The following is a 17,500-nucleotide window of genomic DNA, read 5'->3' as shown; positions in this document are numbered from 1 at the left end:
CTCTGATAAAAAAAAGAAGGCAGCTTTTAAGATAGAGTCTTGACGGTTACGGTGGCAAGTGGGGAAGAGATCAATCCGCTTTTAGCGGCTAAGAGAAATCAATCTCTTCTTGTGCTGGCACCTTGGATGAAATCCTTGTTCTTTATTTGTTTCAGTTTCTTTGCGGCTTTGCTTAGAGAAGAAAGACGGAGTTCTTCCGTCACGGCTTTCGATGACTGATAGTTCAAGCGTATCATAGATCAAACTCTTTCAAGCCTTTGAAGTCAAGCTTGTTGTAAGGCTAAAGCCCCTCTTTCTTGAGGTGCACACCCACTTAGGAAGATATGCAAAGGCCTTTCTGAATCTGCCGATCAGACAGAATTTCATGTCGATTACACACCTGAGGTGGATAGTCGGTCATCACTAGGTGCTCATCTGATGGGGATTCCATAAGGCTGCTTTATACTCGACCGGAAGAGTGGTTTCCTCTAGACCCCCCGGGCAGATACTGAAGTCAGAACAAGCGCCTTTTCAACCGCAGGCTGGACATGCTTCGCTGCTATCGCCTTCTCTTCCTCCGCGTTCTAGCCCTTCGAAGAATCGGCCCGTGGGGCAAGAAATTGATGTCGGATGATAGTCCGCCTCTTTCTTGTAGCTCGGATAAGCGGTGGTTGGGCACGGAGCGAGAGTAGTAGGCTTGGGATGAATGAATTGATTTCGTAACTAAGGCTATAAAAAACTAGCAAGAATAGTAAAGTAAGGAACACTTAAATACATGCATACATGATTTGAATAGCTCCCAAAGATAGAAGGACTGCTTTGGTTAGGAAGAAAGATTGAAACTTGAGCTGCTGCTGATGGATCCTTTGAAGCTTGAGCTGAGACTTCTTATTCCTATGCTTTCATTGCTGCTGCGTGAACTGCAGCTGGTACCGTATAGTTGAAGATCACAGGAATTCCTAAGTCAAGCTGGAACAAAAATGATACCTTGTTACCAGGTATCATTCAACTTCATTACGAGCTGAGTCTTATGCCGCTAACTCTTTTTCTTACCTTTCATGTTAGGTTGGCATTTCAACTACCGTGATCACCTGTTCAAAATCTCGGTAACGTTCCATTGCTTGGTGGTTCAAGGTCGACTGCAACGTGGAAGGCAGGGGAACATTGATTGATCGGAATCGGTTAGTGCAGAGGTTGGCAATAATCTATTCACTTATTTCTTTTCCTTTTTTTCTATTTTCTAAATAAAATAAGAAGACGAGGCTGCTCGTAGATATTTGACATCTGTGTCGTAAACTCAACATTTTTTTAGCGGGAACTTGGATTGTACTCGAAATTGTCCAGCAGGAGTCAACCGGGAGCGTTAGCGGCTGTAGAGGAGAGGTGCAGAGCCACGAGACTGATAAGGATAGTTCAGTTGCGCGGTAGCAGCGAGACCATAGGGAGAGAAAAGACTGAATTAAGTCAGAAGGTAGTTGATCGACGAGTTTCATGATCACCAGCATAGTCCGCATCGCAATAACCAACTATCAACCACAGTTCTCCTTTCTTGTATAGGAGACCGTAGTCAAGTGTTCCTTTCATGTACCTCAATATTCGTGGCGTGGAACTGCTTCCAAGTGAGGTTTCTTTGGATTCTGCATGAATCGACTAACCACTCCAACTGCATATGCGATGTCGGGCCTTGTCAGCGTTAGGTAAATCAAACTCCCAACTAATTGTCTATACTATATATAGTGGTATCTTCCAAATCTTTTCCTTCTGCTGCACACAATTTGGCATGTTCCTCCATTGGGGTTGAGATAGGCTTGCACTCCTACATCCCATACTTCTGTATGAAGTCTTTCGCATACTTTTGCTGGCACAAGAACAGGCCTTCCTTCGTGCGATCCACCTCAAGGCCGAGAAAATGCTTAAGTTCTCCAAGCGGAAGCGGACTGCTAAATTTTGTTTTGTTTGACGGATTTCTTCTACGTAGTCTCCTGGAGCCACTAAATATCCACTTTGTACTAGAAACTCTGCTATCTTGCCATACCACGCTCTTGGTGCTTGCTTTAACCCATAAAGAGCTTTTCTTAACTTACAGACGTAGTCAGGGTGAGCTTTACTCTCAAACCCTCGTGGCTGCTCCATGTATATTTCTCGATGCAATTCTCCACGCAAGAAGGCGTTCTTCACATCTATCTGCCAAAGCTTCCAAGACTTGCTAGCTGCAAGTGCGAGCAAGACACGTACGGTGGTAATCTTTGCCACTATCATAGTTTATATCCTTATATCATGAATACTGGTATATTCTCTTCTGGTCAAGGAGTCTGGCATAATAAGTTGACTGGGGATTGAGAGAATATGTTTGGTATTATTGAGGCTTTTGTATTTTGTCCGAATAATATAAATATACCATTATTACCCTATAAAGATGAGCGAAACGAATTATTGTCTTTCCCAAGAGGTAGATTCATAGGTGTCTATTTCACTGAAGAATTGATAAAAGCGCGTTCAGTTGGTTACATGGTATACCCTATAAGGGGATATTTATATGAGAAAGGGGAGAGGACAAAAGCGTCAGTTGTTCACTGCCTATGGAGTATGGGGAGTGTGATACAAATGCACTTTTCCACCCAGTGCTCTTTTCCTTTGGCATCTCTGTTTCAGTGAATGATTCGCCGCAACAACTATTGGTATTTGGCTTTCCGTTTGTTCTATAAAAGAATGAAAGTGGGGTAAGCCAACCGGCTTTAAAAGCCCATGAAAACAACGTCTGGATCAATATCTGTTCATTCCAAGGAAGCCCTTGAAGTAGAGTTCTTACTGATGAGTTTACTTCCTGATACGGGAACTTCTCTCTATATAGATAGGTCTTTCCCTCTATTGAGGAGGTCGAGTCGAAGGAATATAGTTTTTCGCGATGAAGCTAATGCCACTTCTAGCCCCATCAGAGCTAGCAGCTCGAGCATCCGAGCAAGTTTTACTTGCCCCACGTGCATTCTATCCTTTCCATCAGCACCTTCTGTCCATAACACTAGCATTCACCTTCCTTCTGCCTCTGAGGCTTCCAAGCGCAGTTCTTTATTTAGGTACCCGCTACCTGCTTTCTTTTTGATCTTGCGCCCACGGCTGGGTACACGTAACATCAAGCCAATATCGATGAAAGAGCATAACCTACTTCGATTCCTTACGTGCGATAAGGGGGACTTTCTTTCTATAGAAAAAGCGCTTTCAATTCGCAACCATTTATAATGATATTCTTGAATGATTTTCTAGGCCCCGGGGAAGGGGATCTGTTCTCCCCCACATGAGGGGGATGAGAGGGGCTTACAACAAGACTAGTGATTAGAAGACCGGGGATGGTTACCTCTCTGGGGGAGGAATCCCATCAGCAAGAATGGAAAGATCAAATCCCAAATCCTATTATAAGCGCGGAAATCCCAACAGAAGGTTAGGTCTCGGGTCGGGTATCTATAAAAAAACAAGAAGACGCTTTTCACGTAACTTTGCTTGTGAATCTGCCTCTCTATAGAGCAAGCATCTGTTACGTACGAAGAGAAGCTCTCTTTAAGAGCCTTTGTGACGGGCTTGCCTTTGTCACAGGATCGGATCAAAGGGAACATTCACTACGAAAGCATTAATCAAAACATAAAAATACATATCATGAAAACGGGCATTTCCCATTTTTATGATATGATGCATTGATGGAATAGCTTGGCCGCCCAGTAGACTCGATCCGGTTCCACTTTCGATGATAACCCTACTAAAAAGAAACAAAAGAAACTCGAATGAATGGAATTTTTTGGTTACGATGAGATGTGGTGCCCTCGCCCTTTCCTCCATGTAGAAGTTGATCGTTATATAAGTCCGAGTAAACGAACTCGATAGAAGGAGTCCCATCGAAACAAGAAAAAAAGGGGGGGAAACTTCCCATCATGCAACTGTAGAAGTTGATCCTACTGATGGAAAAGCTTTCAATAAGGTACTCTTGGTTGGATATGCACCAATTCAAACCTGCTCGATTTCAGCAAGTTTTTTATCATGGAGAGCAAGAATCCGGCGAAGTCCTGCAGTGAATGGGCCGCCTTAGCTTACCCCCATTTTCTGCAATTCTTTCCTCAGAGCCCAGGGGATTTCCAAACTATAGATAGGATCACCGCGTAGGCAGGCCTACCTTCTTTTCTTTCTCGTTTGCATGAGCATCTTCTTCTTTTCGGACAACCAGGTAATGTTGTCGTACCCGAAACCCTAGCCTTATTTTATAATAGTACGCGTAGCAAGCCTTCTTTCTTTCGAAAGCAGGTAATCCCACTTTAATCCCCAATACTCGAGTTCGAAGGCAAGGAAGCAAGATGACCCCAGGCAATTGAGAAGCGAGCAATCCTATAGTGATGTTATGCTCTTCCTTTGGGGACTAGGATAAATGCGTATAGTAAGGGATGCATTGCCTGATCGTATATGCAGGCGATACGGGGCTTATTTAAAGGAGAATTGCCCTAGGCTTACCTTACTCAATGGGCTTATTATACCCCTAACCTTATCTTTCGATAGCTTAAGCATTGGAGGAAGTTACCCGTATTCGATAGGGATCAAGTATGGTTGTTGATAGTACCTGGCTAACCGCTTCCCCATCCTCCATTAAAAGGTTTCCAGCGTAGGTAGTTCCCGGGTTCAGTACTAGATATGCGTTGAGGTGATAAACAAAGGAAGGACCAGCTCATGTGCTATTGCCCGGTTCCGATCCTAGAGAGGAAGATGCTAGTAAGCCTAGTTTCAGGCGTAGGGTAGGGAATTTGATGACTTTCCAGGTAACCCAAGCCTCTGAATCTCCAAAAGCTAAGGAGATTCATTCCTTTAGTTAGAGAGCTGAATGGAAGGAAAGTCTCAGATCTATGTAGTTTATGACTTGGAAAAAAAGGGAAACAAAGCGCCCAAGAGATGACGCTTCTTGGAGGACAGGTAGTTAACTAATTTATCTTATTAGAGAGAAGGATATGCTTGAACAACCTATTCTCAAACAACTTATTCTAGCAGCCTATTCGTTCAAAGAGCTGGCAATCACTTTCTTCCCACCCGGAAATCGTAGTAAAAAACATTCATATATTCCCCAGGCACGGGATAAAGGGAAAGAGAGAGCCGAGAGCCGGGAACGCAATAAAAAGAATTTCTCTCGAGCGGGAATCTTCTTCTTTAGCAAATTCAACTTCTTTCCCCGGAGCAGCAAGACCAAACCGGTTTATTCATCTGCACCGGAAAAGAGCTAAGCCCGGAAGTCACGGAGCTCTCTTTTCTACATATACATAATATATATATAATATACATAGGGTTGTTGGTTTCGGTTCGTTCAAAATCTCTATCATCAAATAACATATCTAAGGGCTCAGACGATGTTCTCTTGTCCCTCGGGAAAGCGGTTTCACTCGTTTCCTCTTTCGGTTGGGGTTGGTTACTCTTCATCTCTTGGTAATTTCCTTATCACGCATATCATACAATCTCAGAGGAAGTAGAAAGTAAGTCAAGTCCAATCTCCTCAGCAGCTGTGGATTGGCCTTAGTGGGAAGAGAAGGATCAAACTCTATCAAAAATTCGATGCAGCTTTCTTGGCTGAAACTGAACAGGCTGGGTGGGCACTTAGATGATAGAGTATGCCTGCAAAGCACATTTCTTGTCTAATATCTACAGCTCGTTGATCTCTTTCGCCTGTTTTGGCTAACCCCATTCCAGTCTATTAGGCAAGGTCTGTTCGATTGAGCTTCTATTAGTCATCTTAGACAGCTGAACTCTTTTGCTTTGGATAGATCTAAAGGGTAAAGTACTCATTCCGGGCATGACTCGGAAGATGAAGAGGGGGCAGACTTTGAGTGTCAAGGAGGAAGTAGCAGAATTACTCTCCGTCGAGCTGAATTACATCCACCCTCGGCCAGTCTCTTAAGTATAGCGTATGCCTTTGCGAATGAATACTAGCTCCTAAACGGCAACCATAAGGAAAGGACTACCAGGAGTTTGCTTTCCCCTCTCCGTCATCAGACTGACTCTTCTTCATTCAGCCCGGTTGAAGGAATCAGACCAAGATAGGTAGAGTCCAGCAAGAAAAGGAAGGGCGCTTTCGCGCTAGCGGGCTCAGTCCATCCTCTCTCTTCATCGAACCTAAAGAAAGAAGGTTGAAGAGTGGAACTCCGCGTCTTTATCAAGCTTGCATCACTCAAGGGTCGACTAGACTTGAATTCAGCTTTGAAAGGAAATTGACCATATCAGGACTCCTCTAAGGATAAGGAAGGTGTATACTTAAAGAAAGGTATTAATCTAAGGCAGAAGAAAAAAGTGGAATATTCAAGCGGGAAAGAAGAGTGAAGAACAAGCAATGAAGTTTCTTCTTTCGTCGAAGCAGCTTTCCTTAGCTACTCCTTTGATTTCCGGCATAGTCAGAGTAAGGTCTTCCTTCCCTGCTTACCTGAAAGCAATTATTGAAACTCTACTTCATTCCTGAGGAAAGCCGAGAATCCGCTCTTTGAAAAGCTTCCCCGGGAAAAGTCCCCGCCCAGTGGAGTCTTCCGCTGGAACTAGATTCCAGCTTCGCATAAGCGGTCTTAGCTTTGACTTGGCAGTAGGAAGACGATGTGGGGTTTAGTCCTTTAGCCCAGGTGAAAGTTTAATTAGGCAAAGAACCAGCACACGCCTATTCATCCGAAATAATGGTTGGAACTCCTTATCAATTACCTCTCCCGCCGCAGCGCAAGGAAGAGTAAACGATGAATGGCAAGTCAGAGTGAAAGGCAGAGACTTCAGTTGCTACCGTACTTGACTGAGAACTTGATAGAGTGGTTCTTTTCCTCTTCCGGGAGTGTTTTTGCTTTCAACCGGCCCTTGGGATTATCATATAAAAGTTCTATTCCTGCCTACGCCTTCTTTCCAATCTCTGAACTTCGGGAATGCTTTACCTAAACTGATTCAAAAAGGCATGCTAAAAGAGTTTCTTAGTGCTTCACTACCTGAAAGAAACCCGATCCATGGAACCATCTTTTCTTTTCAAAGAAAGAGCTAGAACTACCTGACCGAAGGAGATAGACAGGAAGGGAGGTGGTGATTAGGATAACCCAATTATAGTTGTAGAAGTAGAAGCTATAGGCGAAGGCTTTTGAGTAGCCAGTGTCATAACTATAAGATAGGTAAGCTTCTCCAGAGATAGATCTCAAGGAAGAAGTCCCGGGCGAGAAGTGATCGAAGCATCGGTGAAATGAATCTATTCTCCAAAGCACCAAGACGTTAGACCATACAAGGCTCTCTTGCACAGGAATAGCGTCAGATAAGAAAGATCAGATTAGCTATGGCCTTAGGTGAATCAGTCACAGTTCATAATTCCCCGTTACTGCTAAAAGGAAACAAGGAGTTGGCAGGAATAGAACTGGCAGCTAACCGATAAGAATAAAGCACTAGAAACTTCCGGACTCTTGGATGAAATTATTATACTTGTATTTCTTGCCTGTAAACTATTCCCTCAGCTGGCACGACATTGAGAAGAGAATTGCAAATATCTTTACTGGTTTTAGAAAATTGAGTCCAGTCGTTCGCACAAGGAAGGAAAAGAAAAGGAGGGTCTCACACCGGTGTAAAGTAAAAGAAATTTCCTTAGACTCAGAGATTTCATTTGCTGGCCTTTAACTGGCTTTACAAAACAGGCTTTTATCACAGCCTTGATCACAGGATGGGAAAAGTACCGGCCTGGACCCCAAAAAGAGATCACCATCGGGACCGGTACTGCTACTAGATTACCCTCTGTAAAGTAAACACTTTCAAACTAGCCAGCTGGATCTCAAACTGGAGAAAGAGAACTCCCCATGTCTGGGAACTCACAATCGATAGAGGGGCTAGCCACAGAAAGTCCAGAAGTCGCTTGATTCTCTTCTTAGGAAAATGCATCTTGCTTTCCTGATCTAATGGATTCCCCTTTTACTGCAACTGCAACAGAAGGGGCTGGGGATTAGCTGAGCTCGAAGGCAGATGGAATGGCACTTTCTTTTCCGAACTGGCTAAAAAGAACTCACTTGCTCAACGGCTGACAAAAGGGCTTACCCTACGACTGCTAGCTTTTACTTGCTTGAAGGAGATTTAAAAGGCTTCCTTCCTTGGGGAAAGACTCCTATTACCGGGGACTACTAATACAGCTACGGGGAATGAAGACACCACATACCACATAGAGAAAAGAAAGCGGAATAGCGGGACGAGGTGAGGAAAAGATCTTGATACTCTGACTTCAGGAGGAGAATCCATTATAGTAGGTCCTCCTACGCATATTCTACAGGGAGGGGAAAACACCACACCACATGCAGGGACAATACCAAGCACTTTGTTACTGGTTCGCAAAGGAATAGAAGGGAAAAAGTCTTTGATTATGACTGGCGGGATATAAATAGAAAGACTGGAACTCTAGATCCTCTAACGCTGAGTAAAATGAGAATCATAAGCTATTGATTACACCACAGCAGGATCTTGCCTTGGATAGGCCCCTAGCCTGTGAGCTTAGCCAGTAAATGCGTCCTAGGTAGAGAGGGGAAAACCTAGAAAAGAAAAGACCCAGAATCACGTCCAACAATCTATGGGGGAAAATCAATGATGAAGCAGCAGGCAGAGTCGTTTGATGACACGAGGTTCCTATATACCATCATCTCGAATCCAAAGGCATAACAATAGGTAGGCATCTTCTCGACGATCTATACGAAGATCTAAAGGTGAACCAATAGACAGAGAGAGATGCTCTTCCTGCGGCCCAAGAACGTCTTCGTTCAAAGAGCTAGCAATGACTTTCTTCCCACCCGGAGTGGAATTCGGGGATAGGACTTTGCCTGCTATCTTGATTGCTGCTACTTTGATTTATATTCTTTTTCCTGGTCCTATCGAACCAGACACTGAATACCTGGTCCGGGTAAAGGATTTTTCTATTCAAAGCAGAGAAAGAGTTTCTGACTACCTCTTCCTATCGCACCGATCGAAAGAGTGCAACCATGGCAAGCAAGACGCGAATAGAGCTGTCTTTCACAACAGGAGAGAATACTTCATTGAAGTCCACACCCTCTCTCTGACTATAGCCCTTTGCAACCAAGCGTGCGAGGAATTTTGGATTCAAAGGCTACGCTCCTACTTATTTCACTCCGAAGACTCAAAGTATTTACTACTTTGCTCCGCACTTTCTCGAAAAACGTTATTTTACAGCTATATGGAGATACCGAATTGCATTATGAAGTAGCCTTCCATTAAGGAAAATGCCTTGATACCCAAATTCCCGGGGTATCTACCCATTTTGCATTTTGACTTTCAATCTTGGGCAGAAATGGCTTCACGTACTTTAGCCCCAAGTGGAGTATAAAAGAATGAATGCTGTGACGAATGCGCAGGCTAAAGGATATGAATCGTGAAAGCGTTAGGCCGAATCTCCTTTTTGTGTGGAGATTCGGGGTGGAATTAAGAGTCTTTCTAATGCCTAAAAAGGGATGAATGCCCCAAAAGAGGACTAAGAGCTAAATTCCAGAGACAGCTTAAGGGGATTCTAAACCTTTTTTTGCTCCGGGTCGTCAGCATTCGGAAGAGAAAGAGTCCTTGGCGCCTTGTAAGGAATGAACAATCGGTGCAGTCTCATCTCAGTAAGAGTAAGTGACGATTCCCCGACGCTACGATATGAATAGAAAACAAGCAATGCCCAATCGGTAAGAGAGGTAAGGGCTTTAGCCTCAGGGTTAAGACCCGGTGACGGAGTGTAGAATGCGGGTAGAATACGGGTTTTTAGGGGATTCGGGTTATAGGTTACAGTTTACCTCTCCCTTTGACTGTCCCGTGTAGGTTACGCTTTTTGGAGAGAGAAGAGTCTTTTTATTAGAAAGGGGTTAAGCGCCAGTCGTTAGGAGTGGAAGCCGGTGGTTTAAGACCAGGGGAAAGAGCTTCGTTAGGAATGATTGGAGCTAGGGGGTAACTGATTCGCAGAAGCAGCTGCTGGTTTAGCAGGAACAGCTACAAGAACTTTTGCAGCAGCAGCAGATAGAGCTTCAGCAGGAACAGGAGCTGCTACAGTTGCTGATGCGCTAGGAAAAAAGTCGAATGTGTTAAGCATATGCTTTTTTCCGGGGGGTTGGAAAGATTGAATCTTTAATCTCTATCTCTTCCCGTTACTCAATTACATCTACATCGACCCAGAGAGTAGGGAGTTTGGGCACGGCCCCAGCGAATAGAAGAGAGGTTTCTCGCCCAAAACAAAAGGTTCCAGTGGAACAAGGCTTAACAGCGCCCGAAAGAGGTGGTTGGGTCGATCAAGCCCTAGAGTAGGAGTAGGAGCGGGTTCGGGGTAAAGAAGGAAAGAAAGGGTTCTCACCCACCAGCAGCGGTAAGAGGACTTTCTCCACCAGCAGCGGGAATACTTGAGAATAAGGGGTTTGGGCTCACCGAGATGAGAAAAGCATATACATACCAGAGACAGGGTCAGAGACTAGCTTTCTCTTTCTATTCCCGTCTAAGAGCGGGTAGTCTATCCTGGCTTATCCCCTTAGGAGGGAAATCTCTATCAAAGACAGTCGAGGTGTAGTCATAAGGGACTAAAACTTTGTAGTTCCTCTGAGGTGTCTGATGATATTGAATAGATTGTTGAAAAGCCGAGGGAGCCTGAATAGGAGCTTTCTATTGCAGCTGTTGCGGTAGAGCAGGAGGGATAAGCAGCAGGCTGAAGCCGCAATGGAGCTTGCGAGATAAGAAGAGGTGTGGGGGCGCTTTGCTTGAGTTGGGAAGAGTAAGATTCAGATTCAAAAAACTCCCAGAAAGACTTGTATTCCCTTACTGAACGGAAGTACCGATTCCCGCAGGTCGTGTAATAGATTCTTGATATATAATACGTCAGTATGGAGTCTAATTCCTAATAGGTTTTATTCATCTTTCTCCGGATATTGGGAACGTTTAAAAAGTCGCATTGATTCTGTTAGATGGAAAGAGATTTTTCCTGGTTCGAAAATGCTGGATCAAATTCTTAGTTCAAAGAAAGGGTGGGAGAGATTGATTGCAAAGATCACTGGAATGAATGGTTGAGGCAAAGAGTGAGGGAAATGTTGATCAATCGATCTGGAAAGACAATCCTGGTGAGAGCTTTTCATCATACCCTGCCGGGCTTGCTTTGCTCGGATGTTCTTGCCTTTGCCCCCCACGCCAGCTTGCTCTCTCATCCCTCCCACCCTTGCCTATACCTAGGATTCCCATTTGGTTCGGCTTTTCATAGATCTACATGGGAATCTTCGTCAGATCGATCATGCAGTTAGGGCCAATCAAGCAGAGATCGATTGGCCTGCCAGAGAGCTGACATTAGAAGACTGAGACCCACAGCACCAAGAAAGCTGGACGACATAGGATCAAAAGTTCAGGATGATGTGATCCAAGTCAATGACGAGGCAAAGCAGTTCCTTGACTTTGTCCATCGAGTCAGTAGCACGCTTGCAAAGGGTAGAAAGCGGACAGATGCCATCGAATCGGATGTGAACAAATTCCTGAAATCCGCTCTTAGAGTTCGAGAATCCAAGCGCTGGCAAGTCAGCTAGCGAACCAAGGGGCAAAGAAAGGGGGCCCTTGGGCCACTTGACTCGTTGGAAGGGGAAAAGTTAGTTCCGTCTTCTACGATGTATGCTCTTTAACTGGTTCATACTGGAAGAATGGATGGCGCAGGAGTCTCTCTTCTGAGACTTGGACTGATGAACTCTGTAACCTATATTCTCCAACCTTCCTCGATACCCTAGAGGTCGACTCTTGCCACAAGGAATGTCATCGCTTTTCGGCTGTTCTACGATATTCCTTGGAGGATGGAACTTTTCTGTTGACCTAACTTTCCAGTGAGCGGACCTACTCGAAGGAAGGAAAAAGAAGGGGGTTGGGGGTGCTTCTATATAATCTCTAATCCGAGTCTTACCCCTATATATGTGGAAATTCTGCTACAAATGGATTGGATGCACGGAACTCACCTAAAAACCCAATCTGCGTGCAGTCGAACTGCTTTATTCAACTTGGCAAAGACAAAGCATGACCTCTGGAACCAAATCGTTCTTGTCTCTGGATTGCCTCAACTCGAAGCATGAGGCCTGGACCCATCGGTGGATAAGATCACATCTTCATGACAAAAGGTGTACACGTTCGGCCTAACTCAAGGTAATGGGCCAAACCTAACGAGTCCAAACAAATTGGATCTTATTGTATGACAAAACCACAGATTGGGCTTAATATTCAAGGCCCAGAAAAGATGGGTTGAATCCAGAAAGCCTTACCGCTCTTATTCCGCAGCCTTTAGCACATAGCAGTCGACGCAGAAGAGAGCAGCCCTACAAAATAGTCAAACTTCCTTCCTGTGATGTTAGTATTCGTATTACATACACTGATGTAAGTGGAATCAATCACCTAAATGACATGATTCAACTGCCAGTGAGATTAGGAGCTTCCTGAGAAGAGTAAGTTGAATCATGTAAATAGCATGATTCCTCAGCTGAAGCATTTTTGAAACACTGAAAGAGTGATATTAGAATATACCTGAGAAGGAAGAAAGTTGAATCAGCAAAATGGCATGATTCAACAACTGATGAATTGTTTGTTGAATCATCCAATTCGCGCTCGCTCTAAAAAAGAGACTATCCACAGTATAAATAGAGAATCAACAAGAACTGCCATTTGCCAGAAAACTCTTCTTTCGATAATAAATCAATCCTTACACTCAAAGAGATTTCTAAAACAAACAATGGCTGGAGAATTCAGACTACACCAACTTTTCTCTGAAATAGAGAAAGAAGAAAAATTTATACAGGAGCGCAAGGAACTCCTTATAAGGTTCTGGAAAAAACTTCCAACAGACACTCCACTCAGGGAAGCAGAGCTCAGACTCAAAGCCCTACGGGAAGAGCAGAACTCTCTTGCGAGAGAAATGACATTAAAACACCGAGGTAACGGAAGTGAAGGCAACTCAACAGGAGGAATAATAAGAGGAGCACAGGGAGAAAATTGAAGGAACAGGAGAGAAGAATAAGAATGAGTTTATTTTAGCCAATTGTTAGTTATATTTGAAATGTAGTGCCTGTTCTGTAAGCTCTCTTATAGGATCTCCCTTTGTTATTTTTTAGAAAAAATATATAAAAATAGGTTATTCCTATGAGTAATGTTCCGAAATCATTTAGAAAATGTTTATATCAAAACAAAACTCCCAGGATAAAATAAATGTGAGTTTCAAAATGCTTTGAATCAATATTCATTGGAGGTTATCATGGTGTATACACTTGGTAGTGTCGTAAATAGTGTACAATCTGAGTTTCCTGCTGTTCGCCTATCTACTCTGGTTGAGCATCTTGATTCCCTCATTAGAACGCATGCTCCTTTGATGAAAGATCGCAGGTGTGGCTCCTTCCTATGGTCTCTACTGCCAACTCGTTTCACTCCAGTTTACCGTAGCAACTACAGCAAGCTGACTAGCTCCCTGGCTCGTATGACTAGCTCGCTTCCTGTTGAGTACAGTACACAATTCAGACTTGAAGTTCGTTTACACAGTATGAGAAAGACAATTCTAAAGAATTGGACTAAGCAACTTTTTTAGATTTCATTCTTTAATATAACATCAACATAACAATAACATTATAAAGCAATATAGGCATTTATCCCATCCATCCACCGAGAAAAACACCTGCCTTACACTAAAAGTATATACCAATTAGTGTTAATCTATAGGGAATAATTCATACACATAGAGATATTAATTTCGCCTTTGATAGGGATCTAATAGCATCACATAATTATCCCAGAGGCCATTAACAAATAGGCATTGTTGTTAGACATTGATGCATGAAAAGACTGAATAGCTATCAAAACGACTGAATAGCTATCAAGCATGAAACGACTGAATAGCGTCAAAAGCCTTAGAGCTAGAAAAAGGACTTCAACGCTATAAAAGCCTTAGAGCTATCAAGCATGAAAGGACTTCTACGCTATCAAAACGACTTCAAGGCTATAAAGCCTAAAATAAAAAGAAATGAAAGGCTAGAAATGCTGTAAACTTAAAGATATGCCCAAAAAGCAGACTTCATAGCTAGAAAAACGACTTCAACGCTATAAAGCATAAATAACAACTTCATAGCTATCAAGCCGAAAAAAGAAAAAGAAGTGTGGAGGAGGCGATGCGACGATACTCACCTCAGCCTCTCTGGCGGCATTAGTTACCAGATTCATTCAGTGACAGCCTTAGGATAAGGAAGTCCTTTATTTTCATTGTTGAAATAGGCGGCAACTCTCTCTCTTACTTTCTTTCATTTAGTTAGGCGTGGTAAAGGATCTCGCTCGAAAGAGACTCTTCACCTACTCAATTGGAATGACTCTTACCCTTACTTATCTCTTTACTCAGAGAAGTCCCTCTCGGAGGTTCCATAAGATTCACTTTGTTGAGAGGTGTAGACGCTTAAGCTGGGAACGGCAGTAAGGCCCCTATTGAGATGATTTTTTTTCACTTCTTTCAATTAGCCACTAGGTGAAGTACCAAGAAGAGGATCGGCTGAAGCCATAACCAATACGGAGGGATTGACATAGTAAAGGAGGCTAAACAAAGCTATCAAAGGGATGTGCCCAGGAATATCCTTCTTTCGTACCCAAGAGGGGAACTCTTTCTAATAGGAGCAATTCAAGCATTAATTAGTACTACCTCAGATCTAAAAGGAAAGGAAGGAGAAGTATAGGGAAGTGTGCCTAAAGAGACTTTCTTCTGTTCTAGGTGAGAACTCTAGGTCTAGGAGTCAAAAAGAGGTGGAACTTCTATATTATATACGCTATTTCGCGCTGAGCGAGGCTGCTTTCCCTCCTTACCAACCAGATAGAAGTATTATATAAGCAGAAGAGTAGGTTGCCGCTTGGCTGTCAATGAACGCTGCTTCTTCTGCCAAATCTGGAAACGTCGACTTGGATTCGCTAATCCCACCTCTCTCTCTTATCGTAGGAGTTGAGAATCCACTTCTTTTATCAATGGCAATAGCTTAGCCGGCTTGCGCTACTCCTTTCTCTTTCTCCCTTGTCCGCTGCTCTGCTTTAAGCCAAAACAAGGCCAGACAAAAGGGGAAGCCCATCCGAATTGAAAAAGAATGTAGGGCTTTCGACCCCTGAGATAAGGTATGCTTTTAGTGCGTTCTCTAACTAGAAGTGCAGGCGCGGCGTAGCGTCATGGTAGCGTTAGCTATGCTCGACTAAGAGGATGAGTCATGTGACTTACCTGAAGATCAACTTCGCGACAACGGTATATTGTTTTTCTGCTTGTTCCCTCACGCTGGCAAGGAAAGATATCCTTATTCATATGAATAAAGAGTAGCCCACCCTCCTATGAGGAAATCTGAATTTGGTTTGAAGATTGAAGAAACATAAATATCTGCTTTCTGCAATGAGGAAATACTTGTGGGAAAATCGCGTTGTCTTACTCGTTATACTCACTCAACGAACGGAATACTTGAAGTGAGTCTAATAGTCTAAAGAACTATAAGCTATTCGTTTTTCAACTCATTCACTACGTATCTAAGTTCGAAGGGTATTTTTATCGAGTCAAGGATACGAAAGGGGTGTAGGAACACTACCATACGCCAAGCGCGAAAACACGCAAGTGTAGCCTTCTCTTGATTTGATAGATTCTGCCTTATCCTTTAGTGATCTAAGGTCCATAATCAGTCTTTGTTGTAGCTGCTTCCAAGCAAGGAAAGTTTACCTTATCTCCCGAATGCCCTTTTCACTTGTTCTTCTGCTTTTATCTTTCTTAGCCAGGTGGCTTTTTACCCCATTCCTTCTCATCCTTCGTCTGGCTTTCTGTAGGTAACTCTATCTAATTCACTCTCTTTCTTCTCGCGCGTATCGTATACTTTTTCTTGTTCAAAGCTTAGCCGCACTGATGAAGTTGAATGCTCCTTTCGGAGATTCGGTTCTTTCACTCCGTTTCAGAGTTTGGAATCGTAGAAGGAAGCTTTCCAGTCTTCAAATCCGACTTCCAATACTTTTCCGTAAGAGTTGGAGTACTCTTGGTTGCCAGAACCCCTATACCATGATAAAGAAGCTATTGCTAGAGGATGAATCCTGCCCTATAGTAGTACTCATCCCTCTTTCTCTCCTAGTGGGTGAAGCAGGAAACGAAACTATCAAGTCAGCCTAGTCGAGGTCATTTCCAACCAAGCCGACTCAGGAAAAAGGGCTATCCTAGGGCCATGGTAATGTTATGTTCATTTTGCAGCCTTGGGTTCAAGTCTCTCATCGGTAAGCGCCCTTCAACCCTTTAGGAACATCCAGGGGAATTGCTAGACTTGGGGTTGTCCCATCGACTTCTATTAGAATAGACTCGAAATGGGAAGCCCCTAGCGAAAGAAGTGCGGCTTCAAGTCACGCGACTAGAAGTGTGTTTTCTCAAGTCTTTCTCTCGTTTCGGAAGCAGAAAGGGCTCGTGGAATAGAAAGAGTTCGTTGCATCAACAAAGTGTAGTAGTCAAAAAGGCTTACTTAAGCTCACGATGTGGATTCGAACCACTGCTTCTCCTTATTGTCGTGAGCGGGTCTGTCGTCCTCCTCATTATAGTCCTCCTAGAATCCAGAGCATTTCGTCGAAATACATCCTGTCTTTTCACCTTAGTAGTCCTATGCATAGTCAGTACTATAGCCCCAATCATGGCTACTAATAAAATAAGACTAGAAACCAAAAACCAGACGAAATAGTAGGTATAAAGTAAATTGCCCAATGTTTCCAAATTAGTCCAACTTCGTACCTTTCCGGCATAAACCGTATATCTCAGAGAGGTCGTATTTCTTTGGGTTGGTAGTAATGGAATGCTTTCATTATCTAAAATAAAGAACATCTCCCACCAAAAGATAAGTCCAATAATGCCACTCACTGGTAAATAGCGCAATACTTCTTCGTGAATCTCCGCTATTTGAATATGGAACATCATAACAACGAATAGGAATGAAACGGCTATAGCTCCTATATAAACTACTGGGAAGATCATAGCGAAGAAGTCGAGACCTAACAAAAGAAGTAAACCTGAAGTGTTGCGAAAGACTGGGATGAGAAACAAAACGGAATGTACCGGATTTTTTGCACGTACAACCATCAAACCAGAGACCAAAGCAGGGCTCGACAAAACGGAAAGTATCATAGTACGTCGTCCTTCCCTGAAATGGAACTTTCATGCTGGAGCAAGAACTAGCATGAAAGTCGATCAATTACGACCAGCGCGGTTGTTCCTATTTCATTTTCTTCTTCCAAGCCCTTCTTAGAAAGCACTCACTGAGTTACTTACGGAATCTCAAATCTCTAATCAAAAAGAAAGAAGAGAAAAAACTGGGAGTTAGTGCCTGCTTGCTTACCAAGCGATCCTGGCTTTCCATTCCTCTCCCGTCCGATCCATTCCACTCGTCCGTCTAAGTATAGCAAAAAAAGCAAATATAGCAGCTTCAGGCACATATAACAAACATTTCTCACGTCACTTCGACGACGAGATCTCGTATCTATTTACCCAAATGGAATATTG

The 17,500-nt window shown here is 43.3% G+C and overlaps 12 protein-coding genes across 12 annotated transcripts in view; 6 read left to right on the top strand and 6 right to left on the bottom strand.

The window, feature by feature from the left end:
• Positions 1-1,184: 1,184 nt before the first annotated feature.
• On the bottom strand, positions 1,185-1,493 carry orf102j (hypothetical protein). Its single transcript has one exon. The coding sequence runs from the start codon at positions 1,491-1,493 to the stop codon at positions 1,185-1,187; it is 309 nt and encodes a 102-aa protein (YP_009049798.1).
• Positions 1,494-1,701: 208 nt separating this feature from the next.
• Positions 1,702-2,238, bottom strand: orf178 (hypothetical protein). The gene has a single exon. It carries the CDS (start codon positions 2,236-2,238, stop codon positions 1,702-1,704), a length of 537 nt encoding a protein of 178 aa, YP_009049796.1.
• orf124b (hypothetical protein) lies at positions 1,815-2,189 on the top strand. Its single transcript has one exon. The coding sequence runs from the start codon at positions 1,815-1,817 to the stop codon at positions 2,187-2,189; it is 375 nt and encodes a 124-aa protein (YP_009049797.1).
• An 87-nt stretch (positions 2,239-2,325) lies between the features above and the next one.
• On the top strand, positions 2,326-2,634 carry orf102i (hypothetical protein). Its single transcript has one exon. It carries the CDS (start codon positions 2,326-2,328, stop codon positions 2,632-2,634), a length of 309 nt encoding a protein of 102 aa, YP_009049795.1.
• Positions 2,635-2,724: 90 nt separating this feature from the next.
• Positions 2,725-3,216, top strand: orf163 (hypothetical protein). The gene has a single exon. It carries the CDS (start codon positions 2,725-2,727, stop codon positions 3,214-3,216), a length of 492 nt encoding a protein of 163 aa, YP_009049794.1.
• Positions 3,217-3,561: 345 nt separating this feature from the next.
• On the bottom strand, positions 3,562-3,864 carry orf100b (hypothetical protein). The gene has a single exon. The coding sequence runs from the start codon at positions 3,862-3,864 to the stop codon at positions 3,562-3,564; it is 303 nt and encodes a 100-aa protein (YP_009049793.1).
• Positions 3,865-8,758: 4,894 nt separating this feature from the next.
• Positions 8,759-9,205, top strand: orf148 (hypothetical protein). Its single transcript has one exon. It carries the CDS (start codon positions 8,759-8,761, stop codon positions 9,203-9,205), a length of 447 nt encoding a protein of 148 aa, YP_009049792.1.
• A 3,333-nt stretch (positions 9,206-12,538) lies between these two features.
• On the top strand, positions 12,539-12,973 carry orf144 (hypothetical protein). The gene has a single exon. It carries the CDS (start codon positions 12,539-12,541, stop codon positions 12,971-12,973), a length of 435 nt encoding a protein of 144 aa, YP_009049791.1.
• A 255-nt stretch (positions 12,974-13,228) lies between these two features.
• Positions 13,229-13,555, top strand: orf108d (hypothetical protein). Its single transcript has one exon. The coding sequence runs from the start codon at positions 13,229-13,231 to the stop codon at positions 13,553-13,555; it is 327 nt and encodes a 108-aa protein (YP_009049790.1).
• A 2,913-nt stretch (positions 13,556-16,468) lies between these two features.
• Positions 16,469-17,125, bottom strand: nad6 (NADH dehydrogenase subunit 6). The gene has a single exon. It carries the CDS (start codon positions 17,123-17,125, stop codon positions 16,469-16,471), a length of 657 nt encoding a protein of 218 aa, YP_009049789.1.
• Positions 16,806-17,159, bottom strand: orf117c (hypothetical protein). The gene has a single exon. It carries the CDS (start codon positions 17,157-17,159, stop codon positions 16,806-16,808), a length of 354 nt encoding a protein of 117 aa, YP_009049788.1.
• Positions 17,160-17,481: 322 nt separating this feature from the next.
• Positions 17,482-17,500, bottom strand: part of orf279 (hypothetical protein) — an 840-nt gene continuing 821 nt past the window's right edge. The window contains exon 1 of the mRNA in view: positions 17,482-17,500. This exon is cut by the window's right edge and continues 821 nt beyond it. Coding sequence (YP_009049787.1) covers positions 17,482-17,500 — 19 coding nt within the window.

Source organism: Capsicum annuum, mitochondrion (assembly GCF_002878395.1).
Source record: "Capsicum annuum cultivar Jeju mitochondrion, complete genome".
NCBI lineage: Eukaryota > Viridiplantae > Streptophyta > Magnoliopsida > Solanales > Solanaceae > Capsicum > Capsicum annuum.
The sequence above is the reverse complement of the archived record's forward strand: the minus strand, read 5'-3'. Positions and strand labels throughout refer to the sequence as shown.